This window comes from Podarcis pityusensis (genome assembly GCF_964106645.2).
Source record: "Podarcis pityusensis genome assembly, chromosome: 17".
Taxonomy (NCBI): domain Eukaryota; kingdom Metazoa; phylum Chordata; class Lepidosauria; order Squamata; family Lacertidae; genus Podarcis; species Podarcis pityusensis.
In genome coordinates, this window is record NC_138042.1 from 7,632,815 (window position 1) to 7,655,824 (window position 23,010).

A 23,010-nucleotide genomic window follows, 5' to 3' on the forward strand; every position below is an offset into this window, starting at 1 on the left:
TGGTCTGAGGGGCGGTGGACCGGCCCACGGCTGAAAAAGGTTGCTGACCCCTGCCTTAGATCATGTGCTGGGAGCACAATGGCAAAAGGTCAACCCTAAAAGCTCTACCTTTATTCCTGTCCTTCTTTAATCTCCCCTTGGAATCCTCCCTGGGAAGGAAGAAATGGCCAGTGCATTACAGCATGCCCCCCCCCCCCAGAAAGCCACAAAATCATACAGCCCTCCCCCTGCTTTTTAGCCTACTATTTCTCCACTCCAAATTCAATGTTTTTAGAGCCTTGCCTAAAATTGCTGCACCTTCCTTAAGCCAGGAGCATAGACACTATTTGTTCTCTCGATTTGCATTTTATCGAGTGGCAGCAAAGGAACCGGTGAAGGGTCAGGTCTCACACTGGGAAACTCCTGCTGATGAAAGCGTAGCAGGCAATGCAAGTTGGGAGAGGCCCCCCTCCCTCTGTGTAAGGCAATAAGCCTCATGACGGATCAGCTTTTGGTTCACCTGCTTGATGTTGGGGTCAAGGAGACTCTTGGACCAGGAGCTGGGAAGGAAAGAACTTTTAGGAGGTACAAGGCTCACCTGTTCCATCCACAAACAACAGCTAGGCATTCATTGGCATCTAATCGGTAGTTCAGCCCAAACAGGAAGGTATTTAGAGGTTTTTTAGAGGATGCTCCCCAATTTACACGATTTCACTTACGCACTTGGGGGCCCAGAACAAAAACCCTGCCTAAGTGGGGGGGGGGATGCTTGTATATCTCACAGAAGCTGAAATGTGAACTGCTGTTGATGAGAAGAGCCCAGCCGGATCAGAACAAGACCTTTCTAGTCCAGCACTAGACGTGGGTGGTGCTGTGGTCTAAACCACTGAACCTCTTGGACTCGCCAATCAGAAGGTCAGCGGTTCGAATCCCCGCGATGGGGTGAGCTCCCGTTGCTCTATCCCAGCTTCTGCCGACCTAGCAGTTTGAAAGCACACTAATGCAAGTAGATACATAGGTATCACTGCGGCAGGAAGGTAAATGGCGTTTCTGTGCACTCTGGCTTCTCTCATGATGTTCTGTTGCACCAGAAGCGGTTTAGTCATGCTGGTCAGACGACCCAGAAAGCTGTCTGCGGACAAACGCCGGCTCCCTCGGCCTGAAAGCGAGATGAGCACCGCAACCCCGTGGTCGCATTTGACTGGACTTGACCATCCAGGGGTCCTTTACCTTTTTTACCTTACCTTAGTCCAGCATTCTGTTTTCACACAGTGGCCAACCAGAAACCCTTGACAGGCCCACCAAGTTCTGGGATTGCTCGTTGATAAATATGGTTTACAAGTATTAAAAGGCCTACCGTTCCTGATCCTGATTTATTAGTATGCTGCTTTTCCACCCAAAAATAATGCAAGGAATGTTCTGAGCAGGGAGCAGGAATCCTGTCTCTGCTCAAATGTATGGGGCAAGAATGTTAGTGTATAGCAGAGGCAGGGGGTGTTCCTAGCCTGGTGAAAGGAAGACCCTGCCCGAGGGAGTTCCCATGTCCCCCCACTTCCCTGGAGTCTCTCCAGGAAGGGGGTCAGAAATTCTGATGGTGAAGAAAGCTTGATTCTCCCCAGGTCCTCAACTCATGCAGAATGCAGTTGGTCCCTTTCCTTTCCCGCCCCGACCTGGCCACAGTGATCCATGCGACGGTCACCTCCAGGCTTGACTACTGTAATTCGCTCTACGCGGGGCTACCCTTGAAGCTGTCCCAGAAACTCCAGCGGGTGCAGAATGCTGCAGCGAGGCTCCTCACGGGGTCTCTGCCATGGGAGCATATTCACCCAGTGCTTTTCCAGCTGCACTGGCTGCCGGTGGAGTACAGGGTCAGATTTAAGGTGCTGGTTTTGACCTTTAAAGCCCTTCACGGTCTAGGACCCTTGTACCTACGGGACCGCCTCTCCCGGTATGCCCCATGGAGGACCTTAAGGTCCATAAATAGCAACACCCTAGAGGTCCTGGGCCCTAAGGAAGTCAGATTAGCCTCAACCAGAGCCAGGGCCTTTTCAACACTGGCTCCGGCCTGGTGGCACGCTCTGTCTTATGAGACCAGGGCCCTGCGGGATCTGATTTCTTTCCTCAGGGCCTGTAAGACAGAGTTTTTCCGCCTGGCCTTTGGCTTGGAGTCAATTTGATTCCCTCCCCCTCTTTCTTTTTTCCTTTCTCCTCCTGTGATGAGGCTACATTTTAATGTTTTAATGTTGTATTTTAATCTTGTTTTTTAGGTTGTATTCATTCAACTTGTTTTTATTATTGGTTGTTAGCTGCCCTGAGCCCGGCCTTGGCTGGGGAGGGCGGGGTATAAATAAAATTATTATTATTATTATTATTATTATTATTATTATTATTAAGAGTTGGGCAAGAACTCCATTGCGGGGAAGAACAGAAAAACACAGGGGCTGCTTTGGTGGATCGGGTCAAGGTCCAGATAGGCATGCAAGTGCCAACAGGAGTCATACGGATGCCTTCCGAAAGCCCCAAAACAAGGGCATGAACCTTCCCTGTCAATACAGCGTCTGGAAAGGAAAAAACTATATCCTGCCACAGTGCATGAAGGTTTGTTCAGCTTTCCTTGCTAATAGCCACCAATAGGCTGAGATTCCTGCATGAATCTCTCTGTTCCTAAGAATGTCCCTTGCACGTGGTTAATATTCAATGCCATTGCACAACTGCCTGTGCTTTGTTGTGCATATTTCGGGGAGGAGTGGCCCCAGGGCTGTGCATTTTCTTGGCAACTCTTTTTGCAATTGTGCGGCAGGGCTGTGTCCTCCCCGCAGATTAGCTTGGGGCGTGTAATTGGCTCAGTGGCTGAGCATAAAGCCCAGGGAAAGCACCTCCTGCTGGGACAGACTGCCAGGGGTCCAGGGCTCCGGCCAGGCAGAATCCGAAGAGTGTGTGTCAGTGGCAGGTAAGAGAAGCCCTATGCCTCTGAGATACAGGGTGCGGGCATCACTCTGCAGGTTGGAAGAGGATAATGGAAAGGGCAGTCCTTAGGCAGGCAGTAAACAATTAGTTAATCCACTGGGTCATGAGAAGAGAGTGGAAAGAGATGGGGTGGGGACTGATTAGGGTATGGGTAGGCAAACTAAGGCCTTTGGGCAGGATGCGGCCCAATCGCTTTCTCAATCCAGCCCACGGACAGTCCAGGAATCAGCGTGTTTTTACATGAGTAGAATGTGTCCTTTTATTTAAAATGCATCTCTGGGTTATTTGTGGGGCACAGGAATTCGTTCATGTTTTCCCCAAAAAAATATCGTCCAGCCCCCCACAAGGTCTGAGGGACAGTGGACTGGCCCTCTGCTGAAGAAGTTTGCTGACCCCTGGATTAGGGGCTCATATGGTCAGACTCTGGAGTAGCAAGGGCTGCAATGTCCTAAGATTGAACCCTGGTCATTATTGGACTGAAATAATTTTTTCCTTCACAGGGGTGGGATAAATAAATCCCTTCCCCTTTCGTGTTCCTGGAATATAGCTCCTGCTTTGCTTTTCATGAATGCACTCCCCGCCCCCGCCCCCCCACTCCAAGGCAGATGGTTGTACAAAACATTTCAGGGTGTGATCCTGCTTGTTCATATAATATCCATCCCAAAACAGCAGGGGAAGGGTTTGGGAAGGTCTCTGGAAGCTGCATGTTAATATCCTTCATGGCTGCATTTTTCTGTATAGGGCTCCCAATTTTTGTCTATTGGAAGAGGTAGTTATTCCTGCCACCCGTTGTTGGGGAAGGAATCAAATTCCCTGCTACCAGAAGCACTACCTAGGGAAGGAATAGGTGCTTAGTTGGACTCTGGCCTGCGTTTCAGATCACCTGTATAAAAATCAGGAGGGGTTGTTTTTTTCTCCAGCCAGGATTTTCAGGTCCGTGTCCCAGCAGGTTTCTTTCATCCTGGCATTTTCACTGGGAAACCTTTGCATTTTACCTCTGAATCGGAGCAAACGGCAATCCTTGGGAAACCTGACTGCTATTTGCTCCAATTCAGTGGTCAAACGTGGGTTTTCCCGCTTGGACATGGATCTGGAAATCCTGGACTTGTGCCTAAAAACATGGCATGAAAGGAAGTGTGGAAGAGCCCCAGGTGCGAGGGAAGGAGCCAGGGAAGGGCATAGAAGAGTGCTGAAAATATTTGCCCTGTGCTAACCCCCTTCTCCACTGGCTCAGGGGTTAGCACAGGGGGATCAGCAAACTTTTTCAGCAGGGGGCCGGTCCACTGTCCCTCAGACCTTGTGGAGGGCCGGACTATATTTTTGCAGGGGAAATGAACAAATTCCTATGCCCCACAAATAATGCATTTTAAATAAAAGCACACATTCTACTCATGTAAAAACACGCTGATTCCCGGACAGTCTGTGGGCCAGATTTAGAAGGCAATTGGGCCGGATCAGGCCTCCGGGCCTTAGGTTGCCTGCCCATGGGTTAGCAGGTAAGAGATGGAGGAGGAGGTAAGGAAGCTGCAGAGAAAGCCAACTCCAGCGCCCTTTGGCACCCTTTGATTCCATTGCCAGGAGGGGGAGCCATCACCTCAATGTTTCTTGAGATCAGGCCATGGGTGTAGTGGGAACCGGCACAAAAGAGATGAATGCTTTTGTTCAAGGTTTCTGTTCTGTTTTATTTTTTACAAAAAAAGAGCCACACCCTGGCCTGGATGAGTACCGAAACTCTGCCACTGCCTCCCCCAGCTGCTGGGTTGTGCCACAGAGACCAGGAGAACTCCGGGGTGGATGCATTCAGGGACATGGTGGAAAGTGGGACTATGGCTGAAAATGTCCCCATAGCCACCCCACCCGGCGACTCCTTGGTCCCCTCGCTCGATGTTGCCACTGGTTCCCTTGCCAAAGACAATGTGCTGCAGGAACCGTCCACCTCAGGACAGGAGGGCAACCATTTTGAGAGGGGCCCCCCATCTCCAGTCAAGCCTCCAGAGGGGACTGAAATGGCAGAGATCTCCACGTCACCAGACCAAGGGCAGGATGACAACTATTCCACTCACCAGGACAAGACACCAAGTCCCTCCCCAGAGCAACCGAATGCTGAGGATGCTGGAAGCCTGTTGGCCCAAGGAGGACATGGCAACCAATCTGTGTGTTGTGACAAGATGCCGGGTGCCCAGTGTCCTGCTGGGACCTTGGAACAGCTGGCGCAAGAGGAGGAGGCCGGTCTGAATCACTGCCATGAGAAGAACGGAGCTGGGCCCACTGACTCCTTGAAACAGTTGGGGCATGGCCAAGAAGAAAAAGAAACTCTTCTTCATTGTGTGGAGACCTCAGGTGTTTCTTCGGAGCAACAGAACTCCACCAGGACCTCAAATCAACTGGAGGTATGGGAGGAGAGTGGCATTGTGGGTAGTCACAGCCAGGATCCTGCTTCAGAATCTCTAGAGGAACCTGAACTTGCCACCGCTGCATCCTTCGAGCCAACCAGCATCTCGCTTCCGGGGACCAATTCCCCAAAGCAGTCATGGGAGGGAGATTGTTTGGTCTTTCCCAGCCACCATCCCAGCTCCGCTCCCTGTGCTGAGCATCAGGAGACGTTTGACACTGCCAGCGTTGATCAAGACGTAAAACCAGGCTGCTCGGAAACGGTAGAGGCTGGCAAGGAGGAAAGCACGCCCAGGGAGCTGGATGATCAGTCCCAAGCTGCAGATGAATATCTGGGTAACCTGAATGGGCAGTTATTTGGGGAGGGCTTGGTGGATCACTTCCAAACAACAGAGAAGCAAGATGCCCAATATGCTGAACTCACCCCAGCCGGACTTTCACTGGCATTGATAGACTCTCAGCCAGATGTTGGCACCTATTGCCAGCAGAGGGCAGCAGGCACAGATGGCGACACTCCCCTGCAGGCAGCGCCAAGGCAGTCTCCTGTGGCAACCGGTGACTCCTCTGGACCTGCCCACTGGGGCCTGGCTCCTGACTGTGGCAGGCAAGAGAGGGAAGGACTGGCTTCTGAGGAATCGAGCGGAGCCGGCAACGACAGCCAAGCCCAGGGTGAGGCTGGAGCCAAGGCTGCGCTGGAATCTGAGAAGGGAGAGGAGGCGTCCAGCAGCGCTGGGCCTGGGGAAGCCACCTGCGTGCCGGAGAGTGCAAAGGACCTAGCCGGTGCCAAAGATCCAGCCGGAGAATCACCTGGCTTGGAAAGCCCGACTGGCACAAGGGATCCAGCTGGTCCCCAAGACCAAGCTGGGACCATGGTGCTAGCTAGCGCTGAAGATCCACTTGGGGCCAGGGACAGAGCAGGCTCTCAAGATTTGGCCAGCACCACATGCCCAGTTGCTGTTTCGGAGCACGACACTTCCAGTCCGAAACCTGGAGACCAGTCGCTACTTGGTGCCAGGGACCCTGCCAGCGCAGAAGACCTGGTGAGCCCTGCAGACCCGGTCTGTGCCACATCCACGCCCAGCAGGCCCTCTGGGACTGGCGGCATGGACTGGACGGGAAACACCGCGGAGCATACAGAGGCCCTGCACCCTGCCACCGAGACCCCGATCGAGCGAGAGATCCGTCTCCACCAGGAACGGGAAGAGCACCTGCGGCGGCAAAGGGGCCTGGCCAGCCCCTGGGGCACTCAGGAGTATGTGGAGGTGCGCATCCGGCCTATCCTGAACCAGAACGTGGGGCCCCCCATGCTGCCCAAAGAGAAGGAGCGCCAGTGGGCCGGGGTTCAAATGCAGAGGGAGATCCAGAGGGAATGTCAACGTGAAGAGGACCTGGTCCAGCTGGGGAAGGTCAGGGGGGCCTACGACCGTGGCACCCCGCAAGAGATGCAGGAGAAGATGATGATTTTTGAACAGCACCCCAGCCCAGAACCTCCGGCCCCCAGGAAGATGCTGTGCAGCAGCCCCAGAGGGGCGAGGGGTCTCTCCTTTGCGGAGGCCAACAGCACCGCCAACATGGTCATCGTGGACTCTGGTGCTCTGCTGCGAGCCCAACGGCCGCTGGCCGAGAGAACCCCTGCCTCGGCCAACCCCTTCTTCTGCTTGCGTGCCAAAAGCCCCCAGTCTCTGCTGGAGCAGGAGGTCCAAGAAGCTCAGGAACGAGAGCGGGAGCTGCAGAGGCAGAGGCACAACCTGTACGGCTCAGCGTTGCCCTGCCAGGCTGCAGAGGCCTCAGCTCAGGATGAGGAGACCCCCAGCCAGCCAGGTAAGGGGCAAGGTGCGATGAGCGAGTGTGGGGAAGAGGGAGAATGGGGGTCACCTGCTGGGACTGAAGGGCCGTTCGTTCAGGACTGGGAAAAGAAAGCGCTTCTTCGCACAACACGTAATTAACGCATGGGCTTGGTTTCCCATAAGATGTATTCGTAGCCGTTGGATTAGTTGGCCTTAGAATGAAACAGGCAAACACACGGAGGAAAGCTCAATGGAGCCTCCAGTTTCAGAGGCAGCGCACTGCGGAACGCCAGTTGCAAGGTTAGATTTCAGACCACAGGGAAGGGCTGTTGCTGTAATGGCCTCCTTGCTGGACTTCCCAGAGGCATCTTACTGGCCATTGTTGGAAACAGAACGCTGGGCCAGAGGAAGCCTCTTGGTTACTTTTACGTACAGTGGTACCTCAGGTTAAGTACTTAATTCGTTCCGGAGGTCCGTTCTTAACCTGAAACTGTTCTTAACCTGAAGCACCACTTTAGCTAATGGGGCCTCCTGCTGCCGCCGCGCCGCCAGAGCACAATTTCTGTTCTCATCCTGAAGCAAAGTTCTTAACCCGTGGTACTATTTTTGGGTTAGCGGAGTCTGTAACCTGAAGCGTATGTAACCTGAAGGGTATGTAGCCCGAGGTACCACTGTACTTGTGATAGCTAAGTGGGATTCTTACATTTAGATTTGGCATTGTATTCAAATCTGAATGTAGAATTCCTACTTGGCTATCCTGAGTCCCTGTCGGGGAAAAGGCAGCGTATGAATAAATATATAATGGTAATAATAAGTACATAAAAGGGACCAAGGGAGTCCTCTTGTATTCAGTTCCATATTTACTGCATATGCATCCAGCTGTTCCGCAAAGGAGCCTGAGGCAGAGCTCTCCCCATTCTATGTTATCCTTACAAGCAGGTGAGGCTGAGAGACGGCGACTGGCCCAAGGACGCCAGGTGAGCTGCATGGCTTAGTGGGGATGCGAAGCTTGGCCTCGCAGGCTCAATATTCTAACCACTGCACCATGCTGCTGGGACAAGCGGCAGGATCATTACCTTTTCATGCCCTGCTTGTGGGCTTCAGAAAGCACCTTGCTGGCTGCTGTCAGAACCAGGCGGTTCCATTAGGTGGACCTTTGGTGAAGTCCACCAGAGCTCTTCTTACGATCGGTGATTTTAGGAGTAGCTCTGTAGAAAGGCAAAGAATGCTATGGGATCTTAAAAGACTGGCTCCTTTCTTGTGTGGCATCAGTTTTCACAAGCAAGGTGGGTTTTCTTTTTCCTGTCTGGTGCCAAAAGGTGAACTAAGAAGGCTGTATGCATATACAAATGCAGGGCTTGTGTAAACAACAGAAGCTGTTGCTTGGAACAGTAATATTTCTGGAGTGAAGCATATGGTCTAGAAACTTGCTATTTGCTTTTGAAAGCTGACGTTCTTGGTTTTCTAGTAACATGCCTTGCCACAGAACTCCCACGAAAGTCCTGTTTTGTAGGACAGAGCTTTCCAAACTGTGTTGCGACATGTTAGTGTGTCGGCTGCAGTGTGCAGGTGTGTCGTGTGAACACACCCCCACGCTCCTCCCGGGGCTGGAAAGGGGTTATTTGAAGCTCCGGTTTGCTAGTAAAACTGAATTACTGTGTCACGAAAGGATGCATGTCTGAAAAGTGTGTCGCCAATACGAAAAGTTTGGAAAGCTCTGCTGTAAGGAATAAATATCACTTCTAAGGACCAGCTCCAACATTAGGCAGAGTGAAGCAGTGGACTCAGGCAACTAAAACTGAGTATCAAGAGAAGGCAGGGAATTGTTATTTAATGTTATTGTACTTTTACTGCTAAGGAGGAAGAGAGGCACTTGTGGTGTTTTCTGCCTCAGGTGCCAAAATAACTTGACTCCCCTCCCCATCCTCCACCATATCATAGACCTTGCAGCAGCTCCACCTCAGGCAAAAATTGCCTTAGTCCAGCATTCTCACTTGCAAAATCATTAAGATGCAAAGGGATCATAAAAACCACCACCCTTTCAGATCACACCTGCACGATCCTTCTGATTCACAACCCGGCTCCATAGCAGCAGGACCCAACAATCAAAGGAATGTGGCATCTAACACAACATTTAGCATTTCCATTGAATCCGGGCGCACTTACAGCCCTGACCTCTGGCGTGGTTTACAAACTGAAGCGCTGGAACTTTCCAATCAAATCCCTATCACTGGGTAACCTTGAGTTTGTTGCTTTGTACTCCGGTTCATAAGGTGAATGAATGTGTGCAACTCAGATAGTAAAAAATTTCCCCTTTTTAACTTTTACTTTTACTTTTACTTATTCAATTTATATACCACCCTTTATCCAAAGATCTCAGGGCGGTGTACAAGATTAGAAACGCATTGCAAAACATCAGTGACAAAAACATAAGAAAAATATAGTAAAAAACAGACTGACAGACAGCCCAATAGTAAAATAAGAAGACCAGTCCTCTCCCCCACATTTTAACAGGCCATAGATTATTTAATAGCCTTGTTGTTGTTGTTTAGTCGTTTAGTCGTGTCTGACTCTTTGTGACCCCATGGACCAGAGCACGCCAGGCATTCCTGTCTTCCACTGCCTCCCGCAGTTTGGTCAAAAGTCCATGGAGTTTTCTTGGCAGGGATACTGGAGTGGCTTGCCGGTTCCTGCTCCAGGTGGATCACGTTTGGTCAAAACTCTCCACTATGACCTGTCCATCTTGGGTGGTCCTGCACGGCATAGCTCATAGCTTCTCTGAGTTATTCAAGCCCCTTCACCACAGCAAGGCAGTGATCCATGAAGGGGTTTAATAGCCTTAGGCCTGAGTAAAGAGGAATGGTTTTGCCTGGCATCTAAAAACATGTAATGATGGCGCCAGGCGAGCCTCTCTGGAGAGAGCATTCCACAATTGGGGAACAGCCTCAGAAAAGGTCCGTTCTCTTGTTGACACCCTCCAAACCTCTGGGGTGGGGGAGACATACAGAAGGGCCTCAGACTACAAGTGCACAAAAATACACAGAAAGCAGTGTATGAATCTTGTTACTCAGGCTGCTTAAGGCCTGACGCAACCTGTTCTTGAATGAAGAGAAAAAGAGACCGAGTGTGTGCTCTGTTGTTGTCACGGACAGGGATGTAGGTGTCACAGAACTCTGCGCCTGGATTTTGGGCCATATTTCCCACTTGCCTTTGCACACAGATGCTTTGGACTTCAACTCTCATCAGCCCCAGCCATAAAGGAGTTGTAGTCCAAAGCATTTGCGGGGCAAAGGGGTGGGAAAGGGCTGGCAGAGAAAGTGTTCCCAGTGTCATTCTTCTTCATATCTGCATGCCCAGTGTTTGAATATAATAAACTTCCTGGAAGGGCAAGTTCTTCTGGTAAGGTAGCCTGCCTGAAGAAGCAGATTTTGGTGGCACAGTTCAAGGACAAAACATTGCCATGTACCTTCATTAGAAGACATCTGAAGGCAGCCCTGTTTAGGGAAGTTTTTAATGTTTGAAATTTCATTCTGTTTAATGTTCTGTTGGGAGCCGCCCAGAGTGGCTGGGGAAACCCAGCCAGATGGGTGGGCTATAAATAAATTATTATTATTATTATTATTATTTACTGTGACATGTTTATTGCCATGAAGGGTACACTATCTGGAGCCTCTGCACCAAGGCCCAAAATGAGTCGGGCTCTTGGCTAAGGGCTTGTGGGGTGAGCTGCAGCTGACCTACAGAAGTTATCACACACGGCCATTTCCTTGCCTCCTTGTAAGCTCAGCACCTGAGCCAATGTGTTGTAATGAGGGATGTGGGTGGTGCTGTGGTCTGAACCACTGAGCCTCTTGGGCTTGCTGATCAGAAGGTTGGCAGTTCGAATCCGCACAATGGGGTGAGCTCCCGTTGCTCTGTCCCAGCTCCTGCCTACCTAGCAGTTCGAAAGCACACCAGTGCAAGTAGATAAATAGGTACTGCTGCAGCGGGAAGGTAAATGGCATTTCCATGTGCTCTGGTTTCCGTCACGGTGTCCCGTTGTGCCAGAAGCGGTTTCGTCATGCTGGCTATATGACCCAGAAAGCTGTCTGTGGACAAATGCCGGATCTCTCGGCCTGAAAGTGAGATGAGCACCGCAACCCCATAGCTGCCTTTGACTGGACTTAACCATCCAGGAGTCCTTTACCTTTTACCTTTTTGGTTTAATGATCAGAGCATTGGACTAGGTAAAGGTAAAGGTAAAGGGACCCCTGACCATTAGGTCCAGTCGTGTCCGACTCTGGGGTTGCGGCGCTCATCTCACTTTATTGGCCGAGGGAGCTGGCGTACAGCTTCCAGGTCATGTGGCCAGCATGACTAAGCCGCTTCTGGCGAACCAGAGCAGCGCACGGAAACGCCGTTTACCTTCCCGCCGGAGTGGTACCTATTTATCTACTTGCACTGGCATGCTTTCGAACTGCTAGGTTGACAGGAGCAGGGACCGAGCAACGGGAGCTCACCTCGTTGTGGAGATTCGAACTGCTGACCTTCTGATCGGCAAGCCCTAGGCTCTGTGGTTTAACCCACAGCGCCACCCACATCCCACAATTGAACTATGAGTCAGTTCAAATCCCCACTCAACTGGGGTGACCCTAGGCCAGTCACTGTATCCTACTGTGTCATTCTATTTGTGCAAGAACTTCTGTTTGCACAGCAGAACTGCTGCTCCCTCTCTCCCTGCGTCTTCTGGGATCCCCACCCAAGATTTTCGTTGCCCAGGGCAGGGGGCTGTTGCAGAGAGAGGAGCTCCTGGTTAAGGAGAAATGGGTTGGTGTCTGGTGGTATGCACACTTTCTTGAGCTCCTTGGGGAAAACAGAATGATATAGATAGATTAAATAAACAAATTAGGGTCCCAGCTGCACCATGAGAACCTGGCAGCCAACAGAACCGGAATGTGTACCTAGTGGGTGGTAATAGTTTTCTTAGGCTGCTGTAGCAAACACAGGGTTGGTTGAATTTTAACAGAGGCAAGACTGAAAGGGAAACCAGCAGGTGTAACCAGGGACAAGGAAATGTCACGAGAGGGACGCAAAGGTTGTAAAACGGAAACTGGGAGAAACTGCTTTCCTGACAGGGATGTGGAAAGAATGTTCAGTTCCCCATCTTCAGGGCCTGAAAGAAAACCCTTCCCTAAGGCCATTGATGTGGGTGGGTCAGTCCCTCTTGAGAAAATTGCACTTTGGGAAATGCAGGTGGTCAGAAGCACTCTTATTACTGACCGTTAGCCCTGTGTCACCGTTGAGACCTGTCCTTTGTCTCTGTCTCCTTCTCAGAGAGACCTTCCTGCAAGAAGCTGGACGTCACCTGGCCGCCTCCGAGCCCTCCAGAGACCTCTCAGGTGAATGGCCTCCATCAGGTAACAAGCGCAGGGGAGCAGTGCTCTTATCACACAGCTATGACTGGCGGCCTATAGCTGTCCTCAGGAGCAGCACCGGCTGCCTCTGTGGGCCAACAAGACGCCTGTGGTAGAGAGCTGCCATTTTACAAGGAAGGAGTTGGAGTAAAAATATCCTGCGACGCGCAACTCTAAATCTCACTTGAAGCGTAAGCAGGAAAAGCAACTACCAATTATGCCTCAAGGTGTTGTTATTTAGTCGTTTAGTCGTGTCCGATTCTTCGTGACCCCATGGACCAGTGCATGCCAGGCACTCCTGTCTTCCACTGCCTCCCGCAGTTTGGTCAAACTCATGCTGGTAGCTTCGAGAACACTGTCCAACCATCTCGTCCTCAGTCGTCCCCTTCTCCTTGTGCCCTCCATTTTTCCCAACATCAGGGTCTTTTCCAGGGAGTCTTCTCTTCGCATGAGGTGGCCAAAGTATTGGAGCCTCAGCTTCACGATCTGTCCTTCCAGTGAGCACTCAGGGCTGATTTCCTTAAGAATGGATAGGTTTGATCTTCTTGCAGTCCATGGGACTCTCAAGAGTCTTCTCCAACAATTCTTCTCAATTCTTTGGCGATCAGCCTTCTATATGGTCCAGCTCTCACTTCCATACATCACTACTGGGATGCCTCAAGGTACCAGCGGGCAGATATTGGTCTGATATTAGTTCACATCATGATTGCAAACATGCAACCCATGTTCAAATGGACGGCCTTATTATAACAACGGCCACACGACTGCTGACCTGTCTGGATCCACACTTGCTCTCCAACCTGTGAATGAAACCCAGCCATCCAGCAGACAGATTTTTTAAAAATAATTTTTATTAATTTTCCATTTAAACATATATAATCACATTGTTATTATCCACTTTACTTCTTTGGCTCTTTAGAGCCTGTCAACTTCCTTCCCTCCCGCCTCTTGGCTTTCAAAACTAAGCTTTTTTGCACAGCATTTTATATATTTTCCAATTTAAATATACCATATTTTTCCGTGTATAAGACTAGGTTTTTTTCCTAAAAAATAATGTCAAAAATTAGGAGGCGTCTTATACACAGGGCCATCTCCCCCCATTTTCTTAAATATGAGTCCCCAGAAATAGGGGGTGTCTTATACATGGGGGTGTCTTAAAGACGGAAAAATACGGTAACTCATTACGAAATACCTCATAATTTAAATAAATATAGAAAGATAAGAAATTTCTCATTACAAGTCTTCAAATAACCCTACTAGTGTTGTTAACTGCTTACAATGAACTTTCAAATATTGCATAAATTTACTCCAGTTCTTTTGGAACACTTGATCGCACTGGTTTCAGATTTTTCCCATCAGCTTCGCCAGTTCTGCAAAGTCCTTCATTTTCATCTGCCACTCTTCTTTCGTTGGTACTTCTTGTTGTTTCCATTTTTGGGCTAAAAGGGTTCTTGCCGCTGTTTTTCCATACATGAACAGTCTTTTGTCTTTTTTCTTTTTTTGTATCACCTACCATACCGAGTAAAAAGGCTTCTGGTTTTTTAACAAAAGTGTTTTTAAACATTTTCTTTAACTCATTATATATCATTTCCCAGAAGGTCTTTACCTCTCTACAAGTCCACCACATATGGTAGAAGATACCTTCCTTTTCTTTGCATTTCCAACACTCGTTAGATCTTGTCTTATACATTTTTGCAAGTTTTGATGGTGTTAAATATGGTCTATACATCATTTTCATCACATTTTCTTTAAGTGTACTGCATGCAGTAAAATTAATACCTTCATTCCACGGCCTTTCCCACAATTCTAACTGAATATTATATCCAAAATCTTTAGCCCATTGTATCATCACCCCTTTAACCTCTTCATCTTTAGTATGCCACTCCAAAAGTAATTTGTACATTTTCGATAATATTTTCCTCTTATCATCCAATAAATCTATCTCCAGCCTAGATCTTACTATATCAAAACCATTTTTCCTTTTATCTTCCTTAAACACTTTAATGCAACCAATCTGTCAATAATTCTTTTATTTCTTCAAATGTTTTTAATTTTAACTGACTTCCTACCTCTGTCAACAAATCTGTATACGTGGCCCACTCTCCTTTCATATTTAACTTTTTTACTGCTATTGCTTCAATTGGAGAGAGCCACCAAGGAGTTTTACGTTCCAATAAGTTTTTATATCTGTTCCACACCTCATAAATTGATTTTCTTATTGGGTGATTCAGGAATCCTTTATACACTTTTACTTTATCATACCATAAATATGCGTGCCATTCATATTGGACTCTCTAGAGTTTTAGACCAAAGCCTCAGTCAGCCCTGGGGTGGAGGAGCTGAACTTTCAGTATGCAAACCATGTGCTGTTATCTCTGAGTGGCAAACACACACATACACACCACTTGCCCTTTTTTTTTTTGTCTCCCTTGCTGTTAACATTTCAACGGCAAATTCCTTCAAAGAGACACTTGTTGTTTTGCTTATGCTGCTCTGGAAAGCAGGTGCTCATCGACAAAACTATATACGTTATTTTTACATAACAGCAAGAGCTAGAATCCTATTCATTCATTATTTGCCGCTAGTAACTTGTGGTTAGCGGCTGCTGTAACTCAGACTGCAATCTTATACACACTCTTCAGGCTGCATAATACATTAAGGGCTTAAAATGCATCTAGGTCGTTCTTTTTCTCAATTGGGATTGAAGCTGGTTTTGCAGAAAGCACATCAAAATGCAGTGTTTCTTAAGCAACAACAGGATAGACTCAGGGCAGGGATGGATTGTGACTTACATGGTGTGTTCGCTGCTTCTCAAGCCCTGGACGCAGAGCAAATGGAATTGCGAATAAATTCCACTGAACTAAGAGCCAAGCTAGACAATAAGTTAGCTATGGCTGTGTACACACTTTTCTGTTTATTCAGATCAAGTGCACTCTTACTGCTCGTTTGAGTATCTGTGTACACACAAGAAAAAAATCCTTCCAGTAGCACCTTTAAGACCAACTAAGTTAGTTCTTGGTATGAGCTTTCGTGTGCAAGCACACTTCTTCAGATATCTGAAGAAGTGTGCTTGCACACGAAAGCTCATACCAAGAACTAACTTAGTTGGTCTTAAAGGTGCTACTGGAAGGATTTTTTTCTTTTGACTATGGCAGACCAACACGGCTACCTATCTGTAACTGTGTACACACAACATTAGCTACAAGCTATATCTATCCTGCTGTTTGTTACGAAATACTGCATTTTGATGTGTGTGTGTCCCCCACCACCCACAAACCAGCTTCAATCCAAATTGAGAAAAAGAATGACCCTGCTGTGTTTTAAATCGGTAATGTGCACACCATCTACATGCATGAGCATAGGCAGAGGGGGCAGCTGCCCCCCTAAATCAAGTAAATAAATAAAAATACTTAACTAATTGACCAATTGTGTCACAGATAACTCTGTTCTGCCCCCGCCCCCAATAAATCCTGGCTATGCTCATGCCAACATGCATGGTCGTAGCCAGGATTTTTGTTAAGGGGGCAGGTCTTTTGTGGGGGGGCAGAACATGTATTTTTATTGATTTTGGGAGGGCAACTGCCCCTCCCTGCCCCCCTGGCTACGCCCATGCCTACGTGTCTGGGCTTTTGCTTTAGTTCATCCAATTTGGATAAAGGAGCCTGATCTGGATGCAGATCCTAGTGTGATGAGAGGAAAGGGGACTTTATCCCTTCCCCACCCCTGTTGTGTCCGCAGTTTGTTTAAGAAAAGAGCTCTCATTGAAGCAATCAAGAGTCCCTCTGCCCAGCATCATCTGGGCATGAGAAATGGGATCCAGATCAGGACCAAGATTATAGCACAGGGCTAAAGGGCTAAACCCTCGGCACCTCCATCTTATGATTAGGAATTGGTAGGGAGAAACCCTGCACTTAGAGGCACAGGTATGTACATAAGTGCAGGGGTCCCCAACCTTTTGGAGCCTGGGGGCACATTTGGAAACCTCTGAAACGGTCATGAGCCCCACAAAACATCCATTTTGCAGAAGACAAATAGCAAGATTCAGGAACAACCCCCCCAAAACATACAACAGGCAAAGTATTTACATGCCCACCTCCTCCAAAAAACCCCAAGCAGTGCAGACAACAAACAAAACTCTCCAAAGCTCCCAAAATGCTTTTTTTAAAATAAAAGAAGAAGTAGTAGTAGTAAACCTTTGGAGGGATCCAGGGCCTTGGCAGATGCCAAGCTGATACATTGGGCTTATCCACACTTACTATTTGCCCCTTTTGCCCAGGCACAGGTCCACACTTCAAAGCTCTGTGTCCGAGTGTTTTCTTCTTACCCCGAAGCTTTTCTGTGAGAACCTGCTCTTTAGTGCTCATTCGGAGCAAGCATCAGTTCTGGTTTTCTATAGATTGCTGTTTGCTCCGATTGAGCTTTAAAGAGCAGGTTTTCACGGGGAAAGCTCCACGGCAAAGAAAAGGGCGCTTGGACATGGCGTTTTAAAGCGTGGACCGTGCCTGGAAAGAGCAGAGGAAAGGCAAATGTGGATAAGTCCATTGTCTTGTTTGGCCCTAATCGGAGCTCACGTCTGAGCAGGAAATGTGTGTATCTGCTTGCAAAGGTCAGACTCTCAAATTAGTTTCTGAATGTGGAAGGCACAATACTTGACAGAGCAATAGTTTGATAGGCGTTCATCAAAAGGTAGCACAATGAACTGGGACCAGGCAGATGTTCTAAAGAGGGAAAACAATGCAAGCTCCCCCCCCCCAGCACTGTTTTCAGAAGGCTAAGGGGGGCATGATTTGGTTAAAAATGGGGGAGGGGTATGGGTTTTATTAAGGACTCCCTACCATTCCATGAACAATTCAAGCATTATTTCAGTGCACAGGGCAAGCGGGGGGGGGGGGGGGGAGTGTGAGGATCCCAGCAGTGCTTGACTCTCTCTAATTAACATGTCCACAATTCCGCTTGCCCCATGCCAAGAAAGCTTTCCCTGCCGCTTTCCCTGGGAAAACCCACTCTTTAATGCTAAATCGGAACAAACAGCAATCTGCAGAAAACTCAGTTGCCATTTGTTCCAATTCACCACTGGACTATGGGTTTTCCTGGTGGGAAGCAAGGAGGCAAAGGGCAGTGTGGATGAGACCCCAAGAACTGCAAAAGAGCAACTCCTTCCTGTTTCAATTAGGCTTGCAGAGGAAAGCTGGGAGGGGGGCGGTTGTGCTCCATTGGCCAGGTCCCCTCAATTTGTTTTGTGCTTTAATGGCACGCACACATTCAGTGGAAACAAGTCTTGGTTATCTTTCCTTTGCCTATCTCGCTTTCATAAAACACACACATGACAAGCACACACTTCAATGGGCTCATTGTAATGCATTAAAATTTTGTTTCCTTTGCTGCTGATAAATAGGGGTTGGCAAGCCCACTGAGCATAGCAGCGCTGAGCCTGCCGTTCCTCATTTCACATGGCTGCAAAATGCTGGCAGGACAGGAGGCAGGAAAACTTTGTATCGTTCGCCTGCTCCTTGATATGGTAAAAGCCAGGCTGTTTGGTTTTTGAAAGCTAAAGGTCCCATCTTGAAAAGGGCATTAGGGGGCCTTCTGCACAGTGCCTGCCAGCGAGACCCCTTCCACACCCACAGGAGGGGGCATAAAAATCACCTCTCAGGTGCTGAACTCCTCCTGTGACACCTGAAGTGGCCCCCCCATCCCCAGCTCAGCACTCCACCTGCTTTGCCTGCAGAAAGAATCTGCCAAGCTTTCCAGCAGGGGAGAGAAAGGGGTCCTTGGAGCAGCTTCCAGGAAGAGAGCAGCATGTCTAGATAACCTTGCCTGCTTCTCAGATTTTTTTGGGGGGGGGACACCAATACAGCAGGGACGCCTAGGACTTGCCCATCAGAAGGTCGGCGGTCCGAATCCCCGCGACGGGGTGAGCTCCCGTTGCTCGGTCCCTGCTCCTGCCAACCTAGCAGTTCAAAATTCAGTTTGATTGATGGGGTCTGTGTGGAGAGGGTAACAACGTTCAGATTTTTGGGCATTGAATTACAAGAGGATCTGTCCTGGAGTGTCAACACAAGGGGCTTGTGAAGAAGGCGCAGCAGAGACTGTACTTTTTGAGAATACTAAGGAAAAACCATCTTCCGCAGAAACTGCTGCTTGCCTTCTATCACTGTGCCATTGAGAGCGTGCTCACTTATGGCTTATGTGTGTGGTACGGAAGCTGTACTACCCAGGACAGGATGGGGTTGTGCAGGGTTGTTAAGGCAGCAGAGAGCATTGTTGGCTGCCCACTCTCCACCTTAGAGCAGATTTATGCCACAAGGTGCCATAGGAAGGCACTGGACATAGTAAAAGATCCATCGCATCCTGGTCACTGTCTCTTTGAGCTCTTGCCGTCGGGACAGAGATACAGGACGATGAAGACAAGAACGAGCCGTCTTAAGAACAGCTTCTTCTCCAGAGCGATCTCAGCCCTGAATGGGAAGCCCGAACTTTGAAAGTCATCTAATCTCCCTTGCTGTATTATACTGTATTGATTAATTAGAGTTTTTATGGAGCAGTCAAGTAATTTCGTTGTCCCCGAAGGGGGCAATGACAATAAAGATATTATTATTATTATTATTATTATTATTATTATTATTAAAAAAGCACGTCAAAGTGCAAGTAGATAAATAGGCACCACTCCGGCGGGAAGGTAAACGGCGTTTCCGTGCGCTGCTCTGGTTCACCAGAAGTGGCTTAGTCCTGCTGGCCACATGACCCAGAAGCTGTACACCGGCTCCCTCGGCCAATAAAGCGAGATGAGCGCTGCAACCCCAGAGTCGGTCACGACTGGACCCAATGGTCAGGGGTCCCTTTACCTTTACCTTACCAATACAGCTCCTTGCCATGGGTGCCAGGGATCCTAGTTATGCCTCTGCACATTCACCCCTTTTTCCTGGCCTGGATCCCTTTTGCTTAGCTGTTAGGAGAAGTCCCCCGTCCCAAGGAGGTGTATCTGCAATAGGAGCCCTAGGGTGCTGGGACCTCACTGGAAGCCTGATAGTGCTGCTCCCCAGGATAACAGAAAATTTACCTTTCTACAAAGATAGCGCTCCACCACACTTCCCCTTGGCCTGTGCCTAAAAAGCACAGGTCTGAGTAGTTTTTTTACTTTCTAGGCACAGGTCTGAGCGGTTTCCCCTTTGCCCGGCTCCTTTCCCGGGGAAAGTCTGCTCTTTAGCTTTAAACTGGAACAAATGGCAATTCATGGAAAACCCACTTGCCGATTGAGCACTAAAGAGGAACAAGAGGTAGCATGGGCAAGCCTTTAGTGAAAGTGGGTGCAGCTTCAGTTTTCCACCTCTGGCACCAAAAAGTTCTCTTTGTGTTTCAAAGACCCAAAGCAAGAATGCAGACTCAGGATCTCTTGATAGTAGAGCCAGAGAAGAAGCCGCTTTGTACTGAGTCAGGCCATTGGTCCATCTCGCTCAGTATCCCAGGCAGGGATTGAACCAGGAACCTTCTTTGTGCAAGGCAGAACCTCTACCAATGGGCTCTGGCCCTTCACACTAATCATGTGGGTTAAGGGATTCTGAGCAAACCCAAGTCATTAGAAGTAACTTGCAGGAGCAGATCAGAGCCTCCCTAATCCTGGGGTGGGGGGTATAGTTTTTGTTTGTTGCTATGGGCTTATCCACACCTCCATTTGCCCCATTGCAAATCAGAACAAACAGCAATTGGGTTTTCTGCGGATTGCTGTTTGTTCCGATTTAGCGCTAAAGAGTGGGTTTCTCAGAGGAAAGCTGGGGGGGGGGAGGGAGAGATAAAACTGCTTTGACCCATGCCCAGAAAGCACGGGACAAGCCAAAATGTAGACGAGCTCTCTGTTACGTGTTTTTGTGTTTTTATATTGCAAACTGGCCTGTGATCCTCAGATGAAAGGTGGTATAGAAATTTAAATAAAGAAATAAATAGTCCAGTGTTCTTTGCAAGAACCCCAACAGTCAGCAGGAATCAGGTTCATCAGAAACGAGGTGGGTTCCATGCTCTACCTTTTGCCTACAGCTGCTGTTAATATACACTTGAACTTAGCCAAAAGGCTGAGAAGCTGTAATATCAAGGCAGGCACTGAACAGGACTTGGATTGCCAGTTCGCATTTATCTCTACCTCTTCCCATAGCAACCCCTACCTTGGGCAGTTCGTTTGAGAGCAAACATATCTGAATTCAATATATTTACCAACAATGTGCGAAAACTCCATTATATGATTCGGCATGTCTTTCATCTCATGAGAAAGCATTACGGCTTTCACTCCGATTTTAATAAACGAGATGCCTGATACCATTTGGATTTTCAGCATCAGGCACTGAAATGTTTTAGACATCAATCAGACTGCAATCCTAAACGCAAGTCGTAGGGAGTAAACCCTACTTACTTCAAAGGGAGCATGCGTAGGATTGCAGCATGCATGCTTGCGAATTCGTCCTAGCACAAACCACAACGTCTTGTTACATCTTAAAATTTAGCTCGCTAGTTGTGATTTGTGAGTGCTTTTTCTTTCTTTTTTAAAGGGACAGCCACCTCCACCAAAAGCATGAAGAAGTTTTAAATTTCAGCAGAAGAATGGGGTGGGTGAATTAAGAATTGTTTTAGGTGTGGGGCTCTGCTCCCTAAGTCCTTGAGTGTAATAATTGGGCTCCGTGGAACTGCCCACAGGGCATGGGGCAGAACAATTTTCCTACTGAAGCAATAAGTGTTTCTTTGCAGAGAAATTGGGTCTTCAGTCTTTTCTGTTCAGAAACAGCCGCACCCACCCAGAGCCTCAAGTCCTTTATCACTAAGCAGAGAAAGCTCTCTGCCCCAGCCTTCACCCTGCATGTTTCCTCACTTTCTGTGGACTCTCGCTCACTTTCCCCACTTTCTCTCTCCCCTCATTTAACCCCACAGCCGGAGAGAAGCCCTCGAATCCTCCGCCGACAGAGGAGTACCTTAATCCAGCGCTGGGAGTCGGGAGCTGTTGGCAACCAGGACAGTGAAGATTAGGGGGCTGCCTCTGCAAGAAAATCCACTGGGTCTCGTCTCCAGTGCAAAAGGCACAAGGGCCCCCCTGTGCCTCCCCCAAACATGCACAAAACATAACTCATGGTGCGCATGTCGAGTGCACCTCTGGAGCCGACCGTGTATTCTTTCCACTCCGCCTTTCGATTTGACCAAAAAAAAAAGTCCAAAAGCACGTCTGCACAACCAGTCTGATCACAAGGCAGAAATAGCATTTATAACCGGCTGCCTTCTTCCAAATTTTATCCTGGAACAAAGAGGAGAAAGATTTAAGGGATGGGCTCCAAAGCATTACAGTTCATTTTAGTTCCTTTTTTTATGTAGGTAACACCTGCTTGGACACTGATTTCTCAACCCAAGGGCTTTCCAAACACAGGTTTCCCCTACATTTGGTCTGCTTTGGGCAACCCCACACCGAAGTGTACGGGTGGATCCATGCGCAGGAGCAGCTACACTTAAGCGCATGTGTAGGAGCTGTCCCATGCCAGCAGCATCTTTTCCTGTTGAGGTCCAGTTGTTTATGGGGAAGCGCCATAGCTCCATAGTAGCAGAGCACCTGGCTTGCAAGGAGAAAGTCCTAGGTTTAATCCCAGGTAGGGCTGGGAGAGGCTCCTACCTGGAGCCCTGGGGAGGTGCTGCCAGTCAGTGTAGACAATTCTGAGCTAGATGGAACACAGGTCTGACTCGGTGAGGCAGATTCCTACATTCCTATGTTTAACTGGCTGCAGAGGGCCAATAATCTGGGCAGACTTGTGCCTTTGGGCATCTCAGGTGACTTGCGACTGTTCCCCCAAGACTTCTTTCATCCTCAGATTTGACCAAGTCACATGTGGGTTTTGTCCCTGGGTATTCAAACTTGTGTACAAACAAGTATTGTAGGAACAAGCCCGCAGGCAGTTGATACTGCTACTACTGGGGATGAAAGATGGCAATTTTTTTACTCTGGGGTAGTATGCTTTGCCACTGACTCTCTTTTTCATTCAGCAAAATAAGAATCAGACAAGAATCTTTCAATGAAAAGAGCTCCTTGATTTTGTCTACGCCAGCAAGAATTAAAAGTAAATCAAACGGGAGTGACTCCAGATTGTTGCCTTTTGTAAATGCTACGAGAACATTGACCTTCGACAAATGGAGAGAAAGAGTCTCTTAGCACCTTTGAGGGGAAGCCCTGCCTCAGTTCCCCTCAGTGATGGGGGGGGGGACCAATGGGGGAAAGCTGGTTGCAAGCAGGGTAGTAAAAGCCACCGTGGGAATTTCTCAGAGAAAAGCAGGGAAATTGCTAGAAAGATATCAAGGAGAAAGTCTGAAAAGCGATGAACAACAAAGCGCAAAGAGCCTTTTGTAAGCAGAAAATTCAACCATGCATTACTATTAGATACTTTTGCTTGTTACTACCAGATAATTTATAACTGACCCTTCTGTTTCGGGGTGGGGGTGGATACTGTTAATGGCTTGTCCGTATAATGAAA

General features: G+C 48.5%; 1 protein-coding gene across 3 annotated transcripts; it reads left to right on the forward strand.

Moving 5' to 3' along the window:
• Window positions 1-2,555: 2,555 nt before the first annotated feature.
• MISP3 (MISP family member 3) lies at window positions 2,556-22,614 on the forward strand. 3 transcript variants are annotated; one of them, XM_080988082.1, is made up of 4 exons: window positions 2,556-2,577; window positions 4,647-7,158; window positions 12,438-12,502; window positions 21,431-22,614. In XM_080988082.1, the coding sequence occupies exons 1-4, from the start codon at window positions 2,572-2,574 to the stop codon at window positions 21,524-21,526; spliced, it is 2,679 nt and encodes an 892-aa protein (XP_080844208.1). In that variant the 5' UTR covers window positions 2,556-2,571; the 3' UTR covers window positions 21,527-22,614. The 3 variants fall into 3 exon arrangements, with proteins under 3 accessions (XP_080844208.1, XP_080844207.1, XP_080844209.1); XM_080988081.1 differs by having other exon boundaries at window positions 2,557-2,577; window positions 12,438-12,520; XM_080988083.1 differs by lacking the exon at window positions 2,556-2,577 and adding an exon at window positions 2,797-2,929 and having other exon boundaries at window positions 12,438-12,520.
• Window positions 22,615-23,010: the final 396 nt, after the last annotated feature.

Bases quoted from the DNA above. Each gene is read 5' to 3' on its own strand.
- MISP3 (XM_080988081.1), top strand. The intron at 7,159-12,437 runs GTAAGGGGCAAG...TCTCCTTCTCAG, and splicing joins GGAGACCCCCAGCCAGCCAG to AGAGACCTTCCTGCAAGAAG. The intron at 12,521-21,430 runs GTAACAAGCGCA...TTAACCCCACAG, and splicing joins AGGTGAATGGCCTCCATCAG to CCGGAGAGAAGCCCTCGAAT.